The sequence below is a fragment of the Nannospalax galili genome, unplaced genomic scaffold (genome assembly GCF_000622305.1).
Source record: "Nannospalax galili isolate Female #2095 unplaced genomic scaffold, S.galili_v1.0 scaffold113, whole genome shotgun sequence".
NCBI classification, from domain to species: domain Eukaryota; kingdom Metazoa; phylum Chordata; class Mammalia; order Rodentia; family Spalacidae; genus Nannospalax; species Nannospalax galili.
The window spans coordinates 7083860-7104713 of NW_008335444.1; the positions used below are offsets into that span (position 1 = coordinate 7083860).

The 20854-nt window shown below is 39.8% G+C and overlaps 1 protein-coding gene across 2 annotated transcripts in view; it reads left to right on the forward strand.

The window, feature by feature from the left end:
- Nucleotides 1-3088: 3088 nt before the first annotated feature.
- Zc3h11a (zinc finger CCCH-type containing 11A) overlaps nt 3089-20854 on the forward strand; it is a 26724-nt gene continuing 8958 nt past the window's right edge. Inside the window, exons 1-9 of one of the 2 annotated variants that reach the window (XM_029562189.1) lie at nt 3089-3278; nt 4814-4933; nt 8487-8610; nt 9456-9659; nt 9778-9894; nt 10148-10228; nt 11813-11923; nt 13099-13161; nt 15691-15789. In XM_029562189.1, the coding sequence (XP_029418049.1) occupies nt 3225-3278; nt 4814-4933; nt 8487-8610; nt 9456-9659; nt 9778-9894; nt 10148-10228; nt 11813-11923; nt 13099-13161; nt 15691-15789 (973 nt within the window). In that variant the 5' untranslated portion in view covers nt 3089-3224. The remainder of the gene's footprint in view (nt 3279-4813; nt 4934-8486; nt 8611-9455; nt 9660-9777; nt 9895-10147; nt 10229-11812; nt 11924-13098; nt 13162-15690; nt 15790-20854) is intronic. The other variant, XM_029562190.1, reaches the window with a different exon arrangement.

Genomic DNA, 20854 nt, shown 5'->3' on the forward strand with positions numbered 1-20854 from the left:
GATTAAATGCATTTATGTTAAGTTGTTCCTAGAGTTGGGAATGTTGGAGAGTGCTTGCCTAGCATACATGAAGCCATGATTTCCATCTCTAGTGCCACAAACCTGAGGTGGTAGTACACCTCAGTAAGTTCCTGGCCAGTTGGGAATAAATGAGCCCTCATTCCCTGAAAAGAAAGTAGTAGTTGTTTCTTATAATTTATTAGTAGGGTTTGTTTGTTTTGTTTTGGGTTTTGGTTTGTCTTTGAAACAGGGTCTCTTATAGCAAAGGATGACCTCAACTCACTAAGTAGCTGAGGATGACCTTGAAGTGATCTGCGTCTAGCTCCCAGGTACTGAAATAACAGGCATGCATTGCTTCACCTGCCTTTTTTTTCCCCTGAGGATTTTTTTGGGTTTTTGGTTGTTTTTTTTTTTAATTTTTTGTTTTATGTGTATGAGTGTTTTCCTTCATTAAGTGCAGGTATATGCAATGCCAACAGATGCCAGATGAAGGCATCCAGTCCCCCTGGAACTGGAGTTGTAGATATTGTTAGCTACCATGTGGATGCCAGGAACTGAACTTGGGTCCTCTGTGAGAGTAGCCTGGGCTCTTAACTGCTGAGCTGCCTCTCTAGCCTCAATTTAAGGCAGCTTTAAAAATTGCCTTTGGTACCTACTATAATACAGATTGCATTCTTGGATCTATGATCAAAGAAGACCCCACTTTATGGCAAGATGGGAGGCAGAGGCAGACACAGGAAAATCCCAGAAGCTCATGGGTCAGCTACCCTGGTGTACTCAGAGATACACACTAGTCTAACACAAGATGGAAAACATGAACCTACAATGAGATTGTCCTAGTTTTCAAGCTTGTGTGTACACCTGCACTCAAACACATGATCATGCACACATATTCACAAATATTTTTAAAGTCCAATCTTGCCAGGCATTGTGGTTCACACCTTTAATCCCAGTACTCAAGAACCAGAAGCAGGCATCTCTTGAGTTCAAGGCCAACCTGGGCTACAGGGGATACCCTGTGTCAAAAAAACAAAGCAACAACAGCAACAAAAATCCAGTCCTTGTCCCATGTTATTCCCAATCAGTTATAATCAAGGTGGGCTTAAATTTGTCTCTATTACATTGCATTAGAAAAGTTAATGTTATTCTGAGCATAAAATAATAATAATTGTAATTCTGTCACCCTGGCAGTCGCTATTGCTAGCATCCATTTTGTTTATGTTGAGATACCATCCTTGCTCCTGCACATCCTCACCACCATTTCTTTTTCATTTTTGGCTTTTGAGACAGTATTTTCTTACTATGTAGTCTCAACTGGCCTGGTATTCACTGTGTAGTCTAGGTTGGCTTCAGTTCCCAAGTGTTCTCTGCAGAGCGTGTTCTTTTTTATTTTCCTTTTTCTTTTCTCCTTTCTGTTTTCCTTTCCTTCTTTTCTTTTTGTGGTATGGATAGGCTGAGAATTTCCTAAATCTTCAACTTCTGAATGTTTCTTTTGCTTAGAAGATCCTTTTCTTGTGTGTTGCTATAAGCAGCAAGTAAAAGCTGAGTGTGGTGGACATGCCTATAATTTCAGCACTCAGGAGGCCAGATGCTCTTCCACTGTAACAATTTTATTTAGATAAAAATGATGTTTAGCAAGAATTTTGTAAAAAGTAATCTGGGTTCTGTTTAAAGTGTAGGTCATGCATTTAGTTAGCAAAAAAATCATCTTTCAAGCTTTCAGTCGCTTCCTCAGAAGCACCTTCAATGATGATTTCTAGCAGCACTTCTAGTCTGTTTCTGTCAAGCATGTCAGAACCCTTGGCCACCTCTCTATTCCAAAGCTCTGTCCACATTTTTAGGTGGGTGTTTGTTTGTTTTCAGCATCTTGCACTTTTGAGCACCAGACTATGTTTATAGCTGTATAAATGGATACATTCCAGTCTCCAGTTTTAGACATTTGGGTTTCTAAGTGTTATTTCCTTGTTAGAAGCAAGTTAGTGGTGAACTTTGTTCTGTTTTATTACCTTGATGTTTATTGAACAGTTTTACCTTAGGACACATTGTAGAGAAATCATTCAGTTAAAAGGAATATGAATTTTAATGATTTTGGCACATAGTTAGCTGAAGACACTCACTCCTAACTTACTGATTTCAAGGCTGGCTTTCATCTTGATGTACAATTCTTGGATTGGGAGTTATCAATGGAAGATAAATTGGCTTGGGCTTAATTGATTTGGAGCGGTAGGTCAATGTTTATCTGGCGTGAGAGTTTGTAGAGACCCTTCCACATTCTCCTGTGTGTTCTTGCTTTTATAGAGGCTTTCTTGCCCATTGTAGTGTGGGTCCAGAATGTGAAAGGGACTAGGGGGCCAGAATCTTAGTTGTTCTGTTAAGTCACTCTTTTATGGGTCTGGCCCTAAAGACTTCATTTGCTCCTTAGCTGTCTTTAGTAAAAAAACTAACTCTATAGATATTTTCAAAGGTAATTGTTTTACTAATTATTTTACCTAAATAGGATTTTCCTACTTAGTTATAATTATACACTTTTGTGAGGTTTTTTGTTGTTGTTTGTTTTGGTCTTTTTGAGACAGGGTCTCCCTGTAGCCCCAGCTGGCCTGGAACTCGCTTTGTATTCCAAGCTGGCCTTGAACTCACAAAGATCTGCCTGTCTCTACCTCCCAAGTGCTGGGATCAAAGGTGTACGCCACTATGCCTGGCATAATTATATACTTTTGATACAATAAATACTTTATGAAGATATTTGAATGTTTTTATTTAGATAAAAATGATGTTTAGCAAGAATTTGTAAAAAGTAATCTGGGTCCTGTTTAAAGTATAGATCATGCATTTAATTAGCAATACTAAGTGAAGCAAGTACCACAGAAAATACAAAGGGGCGGGGGGCACCTTGGCTGTCCTTAACAAAGATTTCACATTGTAGATATAGTATGCAGCATTCATGATTAGTTTGTTTTAAGGCTCTGCATGATAAGCATGTGCTAATATAGTTAAAATTTAGTTTTAACAATGTGATTACATTAGGAAATTTGGTGGTGGAGATTGGGAGAATTTACCTAAAATACTATCTCCTCATTTTAGGATTACATTTTAAAGACGATTTCTGTGATTGAGTTGTCATTTGGAAGACTAAATCTGTTTCAAGAGCACTTGGAACTGGACTTCGCCTTGAGGAAAAGTGGCTTATTTCAAGAAGCCACTTCTGGTCTAAGAATTTACCCAACATGCCTAATCAAGGAGAAGACTGCTATTTTTTTTTCTATTCCACATGCACCAAAGTAAGAATTGGCACCTCTGAATCAGTTTTTTGCTATTTCTCTAATAAATTTTTCTAAGATTTTCCCTGCATTCTAAACTGTTTATGTTGTAATTTGACAGCTTATTATCTGCTGTCAGTTTTTTAGTAAAGAATAACATATTTAGGAAGAATACACTATTCATTTTGTAGAAATTGTTACTGGTTAAATTTGACCTCTTATTCCAGATAGAATTCCTACTGCTAGGAAAATAATGCTAATTTTCTTAAAATGCTCTTTTTTTTTTTTTAAACTTTGATTTTTATTTTCTCTATCAGAGTATTCCATTTTGCTGCTTGACTTTTGGTAGCTCTATTTAATGTATCTGTCATTTCTTGATGCCTAATTCTGCAAATTTGTTGTTTTAAATCATTCTGATGCTATGTTTAAAATAAGTTTAATCAGACATGGTAGCAGAGGTAGAATTGAAAATTCAAGACCAGTCTGGTCTTTGTAGCAAAACCTTACCTCAAAAAGATGGAGCAGGAGAGGAGGTGAAGTTTTCAGTTGTGTATAGCTCAGTCATAGACCACTTGCTACCATCAGGGAGGCTCTGGATTCAGGTCCTACATTGCAAAAGAAAAATACATATATAAAAAAGCAAAGCTCTGATAGTCATTTAACATTTAGAAATTTTCACAATAGCATTTTACTTCAAATAAAGTAGATAGCACACAATAAGTGTATTAGTTATATGTTAATTATACTTAAATTCTATTAGCTTTTTTTTTTTTACTTTCTAAAAATGTAATTAATTTCAAAAGCTAGAAATTATTCAAGTCAGGAAATATGAAGCGGTTTTGAAGAACTGCATGATACATTTTTTAGAGGATCCTGACACTCCTTGTCTTTTTCAGCCCCTTCTATGATTTGTGTTGCTTGTGTCAGATCAGAAGAAGGGTACTGTTAAGAAATTGGTCAGGGGGGTGTGGTAGTACATGCCTTTAGTCCCAGCTGTTTAATCTTATCAGGGGCAGGTAGATCTCTGAGTTTGAGGCCAGCCTGATCTACTTAGCACGTTCCAGACCATCCACCAGGGCTATATAGTGAGACCCTGTTTCAAAAAACCAAAAAGGGAGGAAGGAAAGAAAGAAAATTGGTTGGAGCCGAGCGATGGCTTATTTGGTCAGGTGCTTGTCATACAAGCATGAGAACCTGAGCAGTTCACAGTCCACATTGTAAAAAGCCAGACATAGTGGTGTACACTTGTATCCTAGTACAGGGAGATCATGTCTTGTGGATCTGGACCTCACTGACCAGTCAGCCTAGGCTACTTGGCAAGTTGCAGGCTAGTGAAAGACCCTGTCTCAAAAAAGAAAAAAAAATCTAGGCAATGGGTTATAGTATATTGTAAATTTTTTGCTTTCAGACTGTTTTGGTGTCACATCTTGTTTTCTGCCCTGCCTGTCTCTGCTTGGTGATTTGTGTTTGTCTTGGTTCCTGGACACTCCTTGCTATGGATGTGTTACCTAGGATATATTTCAGTGCCACAGTTCTTCTCTGCTTTTTACTAACAGGGTGACAGCTGCCCATTTCGTCACTGTGAGGCTGCACTAGGAAATGAAACTGTTTGCACATTATGGCAAGAAGGGCGTTGTTTTCGACAGGTGTGCAGGTTTCGCCATATGGAAATTGATGTAAGTTTTCAATTTTCTTTCTTTTTTTGGTCTTTTTGAGACAAGGTCTCCTGTGGCCCCAGTTGGCCTGGAACTCACTAGGTAGACCAAGCTGGTCTTGAACTCCCAGAGAGAGATCCACCTGCCTCTTTCTCATCCACCTGCCAATCAGGCAGCTCCTGAATGCTGAGATTAAAAGTGTGCACCATCATGCTCAGCCTAAGTTTTCAATTTTCATAATATAATAAGAGTAGTTAGGGACATCATGGTCTAATAAAAAAATGGAGATAGGGACCGGCAAGATGGCTCAGCAGGTAAAGGTGCTTACCACCAAGCCTGTCAACCAGCATTCAGTCCCCAGAACCTATATGGTGAAAGGAGAGAACCAGTTCCTAATGGTCAGGTTTTCCTCTGATCTCCACATGCTTGCCATAGCATGCATGCACATGTACACAGACACAAATAAATAAATAAATGTAATTTTTTTAAAATAAGGAGGTAGAACTTACATTTTATGTATGATAATGTGGGTTTCTTTTTGTTTGGTTGGTTTGGGGGTTTTTGTTTTTGTCTTTTTGAGACAGGGTCTCCCTATAGCCCCAGCTGGCCTGGAACTCACTGTGTAGACCAGGCTGGCCTGGAACTCAAAAGAGATCCTCCTGTTTCTACTGGGATTAAAGGCATCCACCACCACATCTGGCCTCTGAGTTTCTTTTTTTAATGATCCAGTGAATCTTCTGACATTAATGCTCAATGTCTAAATGTTTTAGAGCACAGATCAGTATAATTTTTTAGAAAGCAGCTTGACAAACTAGGCTTATGATATATGTGTGTGTGTGTATATATACTTGTATTCAGGGGACAACCTGACACAGAGGCACTTGACAGCAAGTGCCTTAACCTGCTGAGCCATCTCATTAGCCCCAAGTTTTTAGGTTTTAAAACAGTTGCAAGCTCAGAAAAAATTATAAACCTTTTTCTAAGCCATTTAGGATTAAATTGCTGACAATCTCTACTTCCCAGTGCTTTTATGGCTCTCCTGCAAGAAAAGCATTTTCCTGCACAATGATAACAGCTATGGAAAGTAACACTGGTAATGCTACTGAATTTTCGGTTCCTTTACAAGTTTTGCCAGTTGTCTCAATAATGCCTTTCATTATGCAAGGAGCTAGTCTACATTCATATGTTGCATTTAGCTGTCATGATGCCCTAGTCTCATTCACTGGAAGACAGTTCAGTCTTTCTTGCCTTTCACTGGTATTGACACTTTGGTAGTTATCAGTCAACTATTTTGTAAAACATTCCTTCATTACTAAAATAAGATTGTATATATTTAGCAGGAATACTTTCATTACATACCATAAGGTAGCATACAGTTTTAATTTTCCAATTACTGGTTATCCTAGTTACTTTCTATTGCTGTGATTAAAAACACCAAAACCAACTTGGGGGGGGAAAGGTTTTATTTGGCTTATAGCACAGTCCATCATCAATGGTTGAAGCCAAGGCAGGAACCTGGAGCACAGACCACAGAAGAACACTACTTATCAGCTTGCTCCTTTGGCATGTGCCCAGCCTGCTTTCTTATACAACTTTGAATCACCTGCCCTGCGTTAGCACTGTCCACATTGGGCTAGGTCCTACCTCATCATTCAGCAATCAAGAAAATTCCCCCACAGACATGACCACAGGTCAGTCCAATGAGGAAACTCCTCAGTTGAGGTTCCCTCTACCCGGGTGTGTCAGGTTGACAGCTAACGCTGACACACTAGTGTTTTAGACTTTTCCCCCACCTTTATTGACCTGTTAAAGTATGTATAGAAAATGCACAAATAGGGACTGGAGAGATGGCTCAGCGGTTAAGAGCACAAGCTGTTCTTGCAGAAGACCCGGTTCAATACCCAGCACCCACATGGCAGCTACAAACCATCCTTAACTCCAGTTCCAGGGGACCCAACACCTGTCTTCCGTGGGAATACTTATACACATGCAGGCAATACACACATAAACATAAAAATAAATAAAATTTAGAAATAATAAAAAAGAAAGTGCACAAATAATAATGGTACAACCTGGCAACATTTCACAAAGCAAATATAATTATCCCAGAAGTAATCAGTTCAAGAAGTAGCACATTACCCACATTCTTCAGTCTCCCTTCATTGTCACTGGCTACACTTGCAAAACTAATCACTATCCTGATTATTCTGCCCTGGAGAAGTTTTGACTATTTTGAGTTTTGCATGAGTAGAATCATACAGTATATTCTTCTGAGTCTGCCTTTCATTCTTCCCTATAACATTAAATATAGCAGTAGTTTACTCCTCTTCACTAGATGGTATTTTGTTGTCAAAATACACTACAGTGTATCCATTCTAGTGTTAGTGTGTGATATATACCATCTTTAGTACGTCAAATGTGACTTTGAAAAGTCAAGAAAAAATATTTGTGTATGGTATATGTGTGCCTGCATGTGGCAAGCAGGTACACTCACCCCTACAGATATGTGCAGAGACCAAAAATTGATGTTCCAATGTCTTCCTCAATCTCTTCTCTGCCTTTTTTTTTTTTTTGATTTTTTTGAGACAGGGTCTCCTTGTAGCCCCAGCTGTCCTGGAACTCAATATGTAGACCAGGCTGGCCTTGAACTCACAAAGATCCGCCTGCCTCTGCCTCCCAAGTGCTGGGACTACAGGCGTGCATCACCATGCCCGGCTCTGCCTTATTTTTTGAGATGGGTCTTTCACTGAACCTGGAACTTGATGTTTCAGCTAGACTATAGAAACTGCCTGCCTTTGCTCTCAGAGCTAGGGTTGCAGAGGTGTACCACTACACCTGCCTTTTACTATAGGTGACTTTTAAAAAAAGTAATAGTGCCGGGCTTGGTGGTGCACGCCTGTAGTCCCAGCACTCGGGAGGCAGAGGCAGGCGGATCTTTGTGAGTTCAAGGCCAGCCTGGTCTACATAGTGAGTTCCAGGACAGCTGGGGCCACAGAGAGACCCTGCTTCAAAAAAAGACCAAAAAAAAGTAATAGTAGTCAGAGGCAGGCAGATCTCTGAGTTCAAGACCAGCTGGGGCTACAGGGAGACCCTGTCTCAAAAAGACCAAAAAAAAAAAAGTAATATTTCATTGAGTCCGTTCTGTGTACTAAGTGCTTCATATACATTATTTCATTTACTTCTCAGAAAAAAACAAATTAGATTGCAATTATTCATACTGTGTAGCCAGGGAAAGAGGCCAACCAGGTATTCAATCATCCAAGGTCATAAGGCTGGTAAGTAGCGTAGAAAAGAAAACGCTGATAGAATCTTATAATCCATGATCATACTACTGTATTGCTTCTCTAAAGGAACTGTGGGCATTTAGGAGTTTCAGGATGAAGGTAATGAGAAAGGAACCACTCCTTCTCTCTCTCCACCATACCTAAACTGTCACTCATCAACATCTCTCTTTTGCTAAAAATAAACCTCTGTGTCTCAGATTTTTGAACTCTGTAAACTGTTTAAAGACCAATTACCGTATTAATACAGGTCTTCATTTTCTATTTGAAAGCAATGTTTTTCTCTCTTACAGAAAAAACGCAGTGAAATTCCGTGTTATTGGGAAAATCAGCCAATGGGATGTCAAAAGCTAAACTGCGCTTTCCATCATAACAGAGGACGTTATGTTGATGGACTGTTCCTACCTCCAAGCAAAAGTGAGATCAGATTTTGACTTTAATAAAAGGAATAGTTGCAATGCTGGAGAGATGACTCAGTGGCTAAGAGTACTGGCTGTTCCTGCAGCGAACCCAGGTTCAGTTCCTAGCACTCAACATGGAGGCTAGCAACTGTCCTTAGCTCCAGTTCCAGGGAATCCAACGCCCTTTTAAGTGGGTGTGCTTATGTATATACATTCAGACAAAATGCTCATACATAAAAATTTTTTAAATAAATTAAGAATAGTTGCTATGGGGCTGGAGAGATGGTTCAGTGGTTAAGAACACTGACTGTTCTTGCAAAAGGCTCAGGTTCGGATCCCAGCACCCACATGGCGGCTAACAGCTGTCTGTTCATAACTCCAGTTCCAGGGGATCTGACAGCTGCTTCTGTCCTCTGTGGGCATTGCACAACATGGGTGCACTTACCTACATGTAGGCATAACATTCATACACATAAAATAAAAATAAAATTTAAAAAAAAAAGAATAGTGCTATTAGTCTGGGTGAGCAGTATTATTTCCACTGTATAAATAGGAAACAAAACCTTATAAACATTAAATGATATGAATACAAAGAGGGAACCAAATGTTTCTTGTCCTGCCAGATTACATTACTAATTGTTTCATTCTCTGTTTTCCAGGGCATATGATGCCTTCCTCTGGCCCCCATAGCACCAGGCATGCATTTGGTGCACTTACTTAGACAAAGGCAAAACACTCATACACAGACAATAAAAATAAATTTTTAAGGAAAATGCACCAAGATTCATCATAAAAGCACTGAGATTTTTTTTTTTTAATTGTGATTCTTATCTGTTTTTATGTCTGGATTTGTATGTTTAGCTGTGTTACCCACTGTGCCTGAGTCGCCAGAAGAGGAAGTAAAGGCTAGCCAGCTAACAGTTCAACAGAACAAATTGTCTGTTCAATCTAATCCCTCCCCTCAGCTGCGGAGTGTTATGAAAGTAGAAAGTTCAGAAAATGTTCCTAGCCCTACACATCCACCAGTTGTAATCAATGCTGCAGATGATGATGAAGATGATGATGGTAAGTTTTAGCTCTTACTATTATTTTTTTAAGACAAATAACATGAATTGGACAGGAATAAAATTAAAGTTTTAGAGCTGTTTTTAATTGGAAATTTGTCTTTAATGTGGATGTACAGATCAGTTTTCTGAGGAGGGTGATGAAAGCAAAACACCTACATTGCAACCAACCCTTGAAGTTCATAATGGATTGCGAGTGGCTTCTGCCCGGAAACCTGGAGTTGGTTTAAAGCAAGGTAGGAAGAGGAGGCTGTATTGTTTCGAAGTTTTACAGCACTGTTGAATGAGTCCAGGCCATTCTGACTACCTTTGAAATGGAGCTCACAATTGCTAGCCTCTTTTCCCAGCAGAAGTATGTGCTACACACATATACTGACATGCTTTCTATTAGAGTCATTCATTCAAAACATTACTTGAATGCCTGCTGTAAACAGAAAATGAAAAGCTCTAGTTCCTCATGATTCCCCCTCCTCCCCTTGGGTTTCTCAGGTGAATGTTTGAATTTTGGAATAAAAACTCTTGAGGAAATTAAATCAAAGAAAATGAAGGAAAAATCGAAGAAGCAAGGTGGTAAGTCATCACAAGTTTTGGCATGAATAGTTGCATGCTACCAGACATGAATAAGCAGCAGCCCAAATGAACAAATACAGATTCTTATTTCTGTGACTAGTTTGAAATGTAATACAAGTCTACTGTAGCTGTGTTTCAGTCTAACTGTTCAGAGATAAGCACATATAATAGAGACTCTAACAAGCCTGAATGTCTTCAGATACTTAATTCTAAAGAATTTCATATATGAACTGTATTAGGGAGCCAGGTGTGGTAGTGCAAGTCCCAGCACTCAGAGACAGGCAGGCGGATCTCTGTGAGTTCAAGGCCAGCCTAGTCTACATAGTGAGTTCCAGGCCAGCTAGGGCTACAGGGAGATCCTGTCTCAAAAATGAGCCATGTTAGGGAAACTAGGGAAGTGGCCCAGTCAGTAAACTGCTTGCCACATAAGCATGAGGACATGAGTTCTAACCCTAGCACCCACATAAAAGCCAAATGTGGTGGTGCCTGCTTGTAATCCCAGCTCTGGGGAGGCAGTGACGGGAGCACTGCCTAATCAGTGTGCCTCAGGCCCTTGTAAAAGACCCTGTCTCTTGAGGAACAATACCTGAGATTGACCTCTTGCCCATATATGAACATAGACACAACCATATCAAAAGAGTGAAAATTTTCATTTGGTCCAAGAAGAGTTCTTCCTTAAGGACTGCTAGGATTTTCTTCTGGAGGTTGCTTCAAACTAGTTGATGTGCATTTCGAGTTCTTTAAAAATTATAAAGTAAGGGGCTGGAGAGATGGCTTAGTGGTTAAGAACACCGACTTGCTCTTGCAGAGGACCTGGGTTTGATTCCCAACACCCACATGGTGGCTGTGAACCATCCTTAACTCCAGTTCCAGGGGAATCCGAAGCCTTCTTCTGACCTCCACAGCATTGCATGACACTGGTGCACTCACATACACGCAGGCAATACACTCATACATATAAAATAAAAACAAATGAAAAATACATTAATTAATTTAAACATTAACTTGTGGAGGGGATATCTGTGGAAGTCAGAGCACAACTTGTGGGAGGAGTCAGTTCTCTCCTTTGACCATGTGACTATACACATAAAAAATTTTTTAAATGTGTATTTAGAGCTTGGGGCTGCAGGGAGTCCACATTTCAAAAGGCTAAAAAAAGAAAAAAGATTTTATATATATGGAGACATATAAGCTAAATATAGTAAATGATTAGTTCTGAGAACTCTATCCTTAAAACTGATTCTACAGGATCCTTGTTTTGCAGGTGGTTAAATTTACATGGGAACAGTACAACTGACAAAGATGATGGCAAATGTGCTTCTGTTTTAACTTTAGTGTTAGCTATATTGGCACATGAAAGGTTGAAAGCCTAAGTTTCTCAAAGCCGTTTTATATTTTATGTTTATTCATTGTACCTAAGGCTCCCCTAGCCATTATACCTCTCACTTTAGGCCAGTAAGTGCAGAAAGACTGATTGTATTATAGTCAGAGTAGTCTGCAGTGGACTTAACCAGCCACAGAAACAACAATTCTTGGCTTATACTAGCTTTCCTTATTTATTATTGTTGGACTTTTCTTATTCAGAAGCCTCTTCAGGAGTTTCCAGTGTTACACATCAGCCTCAGCCCATTCCAGGTCCTGAAAAAGAGAATGTTCGGACTGTGGTGAGGACAGTAACTCTGTCAAGCAAACAAGGTAAGACAGAGTTTTATGTAATTGGGAACCCAAAATCCTTGGGTGATTCTTCTGTCAGATTTTTAGGAAGACTTTAATGTGTTGATCAGATATGAGGATGAAAAGTTGGTACATTTGATCACATTATTTAAAAAGTCGGTTCTTGTTCAAGTAGTATCGGATTTATATGCATTTAATTTTACATTTACTTTATATCCATTCAACAAGTTTATTGACTGCCCTTTGTGTGTAAAGAATGTTAATAAGCTGGCCGTGGTGGTGCACGCCTTTAATCCTGGCACTCCTAGCAGATGGGAGGCAGAGGCAGGCAGATCTCTGTGAGTTCACGGCCAGCCTGGTCTACATAGTGAGTTCAAGGCCAGCTGGAGCTACGGGGAAACCCTGTCTGAAGAAGACAAAACAAAAAAACAAAAAGAATGCTAATAAACCCTTTGAGTAATAGAAAAATGACAGTCTGTTTACAAATAGTTTAAAATCTAATAAGGATGAGCTGGGCATGGTGGCACATGCCTTTAGTTCCAGCAGTCAGGCAGAGGCAGGAGGATCTGTGTGAGCTTAAAGTCAGCCTGGTCTACGTAGTGAGTTCCAGGCCAGCTGGGGTTACAGGGAGACCCTGTCTCAAAAAGACAATAAATGGATGGATGGATGGATGGACAGACGAATGACATAAGAGGTTGTGTACATTTAAATGTCCCATTTAAAGAAACAATTGTGGAAGAAAGATTATTTGCTCAAGTGATGCCGTTAAATAACTTATCAAGGTGCATAAGCTTGGGCTTTATAACTAGTTGCTAAGAACAGAACCTCTCTCCTTGTGTTTAGCTGTTAATAAGAGTGGCACATTGATGAGTATAGGGCACATGCCTTAAATCCCAGCACCCAGAAAGCAGAGGCAGGCAGATCTCTGTGAGTTCAAGGCCAGCCTTGTCTACATAATGAATTCCAGGCCAGGCCAGTCCTGTCTCAAGAAAAAATGAAAAATACTGTGTTTCTGCTTTGTTTGGACTGCACATTTGACTATATATTACTATATTTTAAATGGAGTTAAAAGATGAGATCTGATTTTTAAAATCCCTTTGGTGGTTTCATACTAATGTGAGAGAGCAAACTTTATTAGTTTGCTGAAATCAGAAAACTTTGCTAACAGTAGACAAATTTTATTTTTGCCATTTCAGGAGAAGAGCCCTTGGTGAGACTGAGTCTTACTGAAAGACTAGGGAAACGAAAATTCTCAACAGGTGAGATCAGTTTTGTGTGGGTGTCTTTTGTTTTTGCTTGTTTGTGCATTAACTTGTTACCTTGTCCAACTCTTTATACAGAGTATCATCAGTATTGATTTTCCAGTCTGCCTTTATTCTTGGCTGACAACATTTATAAAATGTCTTTTTTTTTCATATATATATTATACCTTTTATTGAAGCTACAATTTCAACTCTTGCAGGTTAATTAGATTATGACCATGACCTTTTAGAAACTTCTGGATTTAATAATTACAGTTTTGCATTATCAAGCCAAGTCTAGGTTTTTTTATTGTTGTTTTAAGATTTACTCATGTGTATGAATGCTTGCCTACACGCATATAGATGCACTATATGCATGCCTGATGCTCCTGGAGGCTGAAAGAGGGTGTCAGATCCCCTAGATCCAGAGTTAGAGATGGTGGTTAGCCATCATAGAGGTGCTGGGAACCAAACTTGGGTCCTCTACAAGAACAGTCAGTACTCTTAACCACTGAGCCATCTCTCTAAGCCCCTCTCATACTGTTTGATTGTCTCATAAAGTCAGAGCCCAGGTTAACTGAAGGTTCCATGAAGTGAGTCTTGAGCCTGCATGAAACTGATTTAAATTTTTAGGTTAAGGGTGGAAAAAGTAGAAGGGAGTTATTTAATGTCATCATGCATGAAAATGTTAACATTGTGATTTCTTATTTCTGTTTAAATTACTAAGAAGAAGAAAACCATCCTCTGTGTAATTGAGTTTTTTGATTATCTTTTGAAACATTATCTCCCAGTAACCCCAGCTGTCCTAAAATTCACTATGTAGACCAGGCTGGCCTTGAACTCACAGAGATCTGCCTGGCTATGCTTCCCAAGTGCTGGGATTAAAGGTGTTGTGTCACCATACCCTGCAAGTTTTTTTGTTTGTTTGTTTTTTGTTTTGTGTGTATGAGTGTTTCATGTGCATGAATGTAAGTGCATCCCTCCCTACCCGCAGTGTCCATGGAGGTCAGAAGATTCCCTGAAACTGGAATTGTTAGCTGGCATGTGGGTGTTGGGAACCAAATCCAGGTCCTCTGCAGGAGCAGCCACAGAGCTATTTTAACCATAGAGCCATCTATCAAGTAATGAAATATTAAACAACAACAACAAAAAAACTAGTGTCATTGGAACATCTTGTATTAAACTGTAAATTTTTTTGGTTGGTTGGTGGGTTTGGGTTTTTTTTTTCAATTTTTAATTTCATTTTATTTTTGGTTAATTTTGAGACAGGGCCTTGCTGTATATTTCTTTTTTTTTAAACTTAAAAATTTTTTTTTTTATGTGTATGCATGTATTGCCTGCATGTAGGTAAGTGCACATGTGTTGTACAATGCCGACGGAGGTCAGAAGAGTCTATCGGATCCCTTGGGACTGGAGTTAAAGATAGTTGTTAGCTGCCATGTGGGTGCTGGGATTCAAACCCAGGTCTTCTGCAAGAACAACCAGCGTTCTTAACCGCTGAGCCATCTCTCCAAGCCCCTTGCTGTATAGTTCCAACTTGCTATGTAGACCTCAAATTCAGAGAGATCCAGTTGCCTCTATTGGGATTAAAAGTGTGCCTCCACTTACTGGATGTGGGATTACAAGCATGTGACACTATACCCAGTTTATGCAGTGCTGGAGCTTGACACTAGGCAAGCACTCTACCCCACATCTCTAACTGGAACCTTAGATTTCTTAGCTGTAATTGAAGAGTTGCTGTGTAGCCTTCAGGGTCTTCATATCCCAAGAAAATTTAAAAGTTTTAAATTCTTCTTTTTAAAATATCTATTTTATGTGTATAAGTGTTATACCTGCATGTATGTAATTGTACCATGTTGTGTAGTGCCCGTGGAGGTCAGAAGAGGGTGTCAGATCACCTGGAACTGGAGTTACAGACAGTTGTTAGCTTCCATGTGGGTGCTGGGAATCCAACTCCCGTCCTCTGCAGAAGCAGCCTGGACTCTTAACATTGAGCCATCTCAGCCGGGCGTGGTGGCGCACACCTGTAGTCCCAGCATTTGGGAGGCAGAGGCAGGCGGATCTCTGTGAGTTCAAGGCTAGCCTGGTCTACATAGTTCCAGGACAGCTGGGGCTACAGGGAGACCCTGTCTCAAAAAGACCAAAAAAAAACAAACATTGAGCCATCTCTCCAGCCCCATTTTACTATTTCATTATAATCCCATGTGAATTTAATATGAACTCAGTGTTTGACAGTGAAGTGGTTTTTTGTGTGAAGATTTTTCACAGTGCTAATTCTGAGCTTCAGCTTCAGCTAGGGCATCTGATACTCTATTTGTAATTTTAGTCAGTTACTTGGTAAACCTTTCATGCTTTTAAGTTTTTTTTTGTGTTCTCCCTTATTTCTTCTTTCTAGGGCATTCTTGCTTTTTCTAACACTGAGTTCTGAGAAGCTGTTCAACAAGCACACTGGTTAAATGCAGAAAATGTCCAGAATTATTTTACTTTGTCTATTTTTGCTTCTGTTTTTTGCTCTTTAAAATCTTAAACAAGTTCCCCTCTTTGTAGGTGGTGACAGTGATCCCCCGTTAAAGCGGAGTCTTGCACAGAGGCTGGGGAAAAAAGTTGAAGCTCCGGAAACTAACGTTGATAAAACACCAAAGAAAGGTAGGTGCTTCTGGTCTAGCACACTTGCTATCTGTAGTTATGGTGTTTGTTTGTGGTGAGGTTAACAGCTGTGAATCCCTATTCTTTTATGTAGGCAAATAAGGCTATTACCTTTTTTTGTTGTTCTTTTTGAGACAGGGTCTCCCTGTAGTCCCAGCTGGCCTGGAACTCACAGAGATCAGCCTACCTCTGCCTCCTGAGTGCTGGGACTAAAGGTGTGCGCCACCACACCTGGCTAGGCTATTACTTTTGAGTGCTTACTTTGCTTGAGTCTCAGTAGACACCATTGAACAAAACAGTCAGTGCATGAGGAGTTTATAGGTTCCTGGCAGCTAGAAAACTTAAGATACTCTAATAAATACTATACTAGAGAGAAATACATGGTTTTATGAGAAAGGGCACTGCAATATTATCATCTGTGAGGGAAAACATAGCAGAAGTAGTGTTGAAATTCAGACCGAAAATCAGGAGTTTGCTAGGTGGGATCGGAGTATCAGGGTTGGTATTCAAGGAAGAGAGAATGCAGTGTCAGAGCGCTAAGAAGGCGTGGTGTACTCAAGGAACTAAATACGGCTAAACCTCAATCAAGACGAAGGGCCTGATGGCAAAAGGAGAAGGAGCTGGGTTATGCAGAGCTTTTAAAGCCATGTTGTTATCAGAGTTAATTTTAAAAAGAAAAATTTTTTTTTAATGTTTTATCTATATTATTTTTATTTTATGTGTATGAGTGTATTGCCTGCTGTGTATATAAGTGCACCCGTGCCACACAGTGCCTGTTGAGTCAAATTCCCCTGGAACTATAGTTAGGGACTGTTCTTAGTTTCCCTGTGGGTGCTGGGAACCAAACCTGGGTCCTGTGGAAGAACAGCAAGTATTCATAACCACTGAGGCATCTCTCCAGCCCCAGATTAGGTCCTTTTTAAAAAATACTAATTTTATATGCATAGTATTTTGCCTGCATGTATGTAAGTATACCCATCTCATGCCCACAGAGGTCAGAAGAGGGTGTTGGATTCCCCTGAAACCAGAGTTAGGGATGGTTATTAACTGTCATGTGGGTGCTGGGAACCAAACCCAGATCCTCTGCAAGATCAGTCAGTGCTCTTAACTGCTGAGCCATCTCTCCAGCACCCTTCGTATTCATATTTTTAAGTTTAGAAAGCTGTGTACAATGAGATTCTCCCTACTTATTGTAATTTTTTTTCCCCCGGTCTTTTTGAAACAGGGCCTCCCTGTAGCCCAGCCAGCCTGGAACTCACTGTGTAAACCAGGCTGGCCTTAAACTCACAGAAATCTGCCTGCATCTGCCTCCCAAGTGCTAGGACTAAAGGGGTGCACCACCATACCCAGCTCTAGCACCCTTCTTAAAAATGTTTATTCTATGTGTATGAGTGTTTTGCCTGCATGTATGTGAGTGCACCTATGCATGCAGTGCCCACAGAGGTCAGAAGAGGGCATCAGATCCTTGGAAATGGAGTTATGGATGATTCTTAGCTGCCATGTGGGTGCTAGGAACTGAACCTAGTCCTCTGCAGGAGCAGCCAGTGCTTTTAACCACTGAGCCATCTCTCCATACCTTTAGGTTTCTTAAAGAGGTTTATTTTCTTGTCAAAGAAACTTATTCTCAGCTGGGGATATAAGTGGCTCGATGCATGTTCAGTGCTAGGTTTACCTAGCATATGTAAAAAGATCCTGGTTTTGGTCCCCAGCACCGCAAAACAAAAACAGGCTGGAGAGATAGCTTAACAGTTAAGGGCACTTGCTACACTTGAAGAGCCAGGTTCAGTTTCCAGCACACACATAGCAGATTACTACCATCTATAATGCCAGTTCCAGGGGGATCTGACGCCCTCTTTTTGGCCTCCATAGGCATGTGTTTCATATACATGCAGACAAAACATTTAAACACATGAAATAAAAATAAACCTTTATACAAACAAAAACCAGAGACTTGGTCTCAGAAAAATCACCTATAGATGAAATGACTCTAATTTGGTAAATATATAATAAGCACATGCCTTTGAAAAGCTGCAGAAAAGGGGCTGGATATTAGGAACACTGTTAGAATGTTTGCCTTCCATATATGAGGCCCCAGATTCCATTCCCCAGTACTCCAAAACAAACAAACAAACAAAAAAATACATCAAAACTAGCTGGCTGTGCTCAGCTTTATTCTCCAGAAATGTTTAGGATTTTCTCTCTCCCTGCTGTGCTGCAGTTTCACTGAGGTAGATCTAAACACAGGTCTTTGTTTGGCCAACCAGGATTCATGGGGCCCTTTAATAGAACAATGTCCTCTCCCCTTGTCTTTGTAGGAAATTGTTGCTGGACAGATGTTAAAATTTTGGTACATACATTTCACTAATCTTGACTTTGCCTTTGTACTTTCTGCCCCCTTTGTTTTTGGCTAACCTTTTGTAAGAGGTGTTTTATTTTAGAGCAAAAATGGTTTCCTGTAAAGTTCACATAGTAAATATTTTAGTGTTTGAAGTGAGGTTTAGCTGACTAGCATGATGGTACCCTCAGTTCAATTCCTAGTATCCTTAAAACATAAATATTTTAGGATTTGTGGTCCACAATGTCTGTCACAGTCATTCAGTTCCATGGTTGTAGCATGAAAAGCCCTCAAATGCAATATGAATATGCAATTGGACAAGCAGCTGTATTCCAGCGAGCATTTATAAAATTAGACTGCAGCCAGATTTGGTCCCTGGGCTGTAGTTTGCTTGCCCTGCTCTAAGTGTCTTAGAAATTGTTTAAGGGATGGTAGAATCCCAGCATTCAGGAGGTAGAAACAGGCGGATCTTTGTGGGCAGCCTGGTCCTTAAGATTGATTATTCCACCAAATGGCACCCTTCTTTTTTTTCATTCATTACTAATGTGATTTTTTTCTATTTAATGTCTGTCATTTCAGTGAAATGTTGGTAGAGATGAGAAACATTTCACTATTCATGCTGTATTTTTTTTGAGTGATAATTTTGAGATTAGACTGTCTTGAAAAGGAAGAAAAAAATTACTATTATTTTTTAAAACCTAACAAGAAGGTAGTTGTGGTGGCCCTCTTTATAATCTCAGCACTCAGAAGGTTGAGGCAGAAGATAAGTTTGAGGCCAGCATATTCCAGCAAGAGCCTCTCCCCAAAAAATACTCATCCAGGGCCTGGAGGGATGACTCAGCGGTTAAGAGCAGTGGCTGCTCTTGCAGAGGACACAGGTCCAATTCCCAGCACCCACATGGCAGCCAACAACTGTCCGTAATTCCAGTTCCAGGGAATCCGACGGCCTCTTCTGTCCTCCGAGGGCATTGCACTGCATGGGTGCACTTGCCTACATGCAGGCAATACACATGCACATAAAAATAATAAATAAAATATTTTTAAAATAAATTTTTAAAAAATTTTTAATTACCCATCCAAAACCTAAAGAAATAATTATTTGCGTACTTCCTTTGTCATAGGTACTTTACTAAAATATTGCAAGGAACCAAATAGAATCAACTGTACTCATAAAGTATGTAGTATAGCCAGGCGTGGTGGCACATGCCTTTAATCCCAGCACTCGGGAGGCAGAGGCAGGCGGATCTCTGTGAGTTCAAGGCCAGCCTGGTCTACATAGTTCCAGGACAGCTGGGGCTACAGGGAGACCCTGTCTCAAAAAGACCAAAAATAAATAAATAAATAAATAAATAAATAAATTTCAAAAAGGTATATAGTATATTTGGAGATATAGGCAGTTACAGTACTGTGCGATCTGTGCTGTGACCAGAGAAACAAAATGGACTGGAGGATGAGATTCTGAGCTGTGTTCAATTAGAATTATCTAGGCAACAAGAGAACCTAGGGGGGCATGGTGGTGCAGGCCTGTAATTCAAGCACTCAGGAAGCTGAGGCGGGAAGATTGCCATAAGTTTGGAGCTAACCTGAACTATGTTATATTAAGAATTCCAGGCTAACACATGGGCTGCAGAGTGAGACCTTGTCTGGGAACAGAATGAGACACAGAAAAAATGAGACTGGTAGGGAATATTCCAAGTATAGGAGACAACACAGAAGCTCATAAAATATAGAACATAGTATATTTAGGAACTTGGGATATAGTTTATTTTTTATCTTTAATTAAAATCTATTATATGTATATCATCTCCAAATTATTCTTTATTCTCCATCACTTCATTGTTTCTTTTCTTAGCCCTCCAGTAATGATAATGGTTCTATCTTACAGAAAATTTGCTCAATATTTTAAACAGTTGTAGAATGATCTTTTCAAGGATGGGAATGTAAGTCAATGGTAGAGAATTTGCCTAACACGTACAAGGCCCTGGGTTTGATCCTGAACACAGGAAAAAAAGTTCTGCTACTTGCATTCCAATTTTGGGCCCTTGGTGTTTTGTTTATCCTGTCACCTATTTTACTTCTTTTTTAAAAAATATTTTATTTATTATTTTTATGTGTATGTACGTATTGCCTGCATGTAGGTAAGTGCACATGTGTTGTGCAATGCCAGAGAGGCTGTCGGATCCCCTGGAACTGGAATTTCGAACAGTTGTTAGCTGCCATGTGGGTGCTGGGATTCAAACCCGGGTCTTCTGCAAGAACAGTCAGTGTTCTTAACCGCTGAGCCATCTCCCCAGGCCCTATTTTACTTCTTTTAATCTTTACTTCTGTTTATTTTTTTGAGACAGGGTCTTCCTGTAGCTCCAGCTGACCTGGAACTCCCTGTGTAACTCAGGCTGGCCTTGATCTCACAGAGCCCTGCCTGCCTCTGGCTCTTGGGTGCTGGGATTAAAGGCCCTGGCCTTTTTGATGATTTAAATATCACTTCCTGAGGAGTTTGCCTTCACTAATTCTAGGTAATAGTTGAGGTTTTCACTGTGTGCTTCTAGGCAGTATTCATTCCCATACTGTTACAGTTCATTGAGTTGTTGGCCTATTGGTTAGACTGTAAATCACACATGGGCAGAAGTATGTTTTGCTTAAATACATGCTTTGCTTACATTTATATATTTGCGTGTGCGCTTGCGTGTGTGCGTGTGTGTGTGTGTGTGTGTGTGTGTGTGTGTGTGTGTG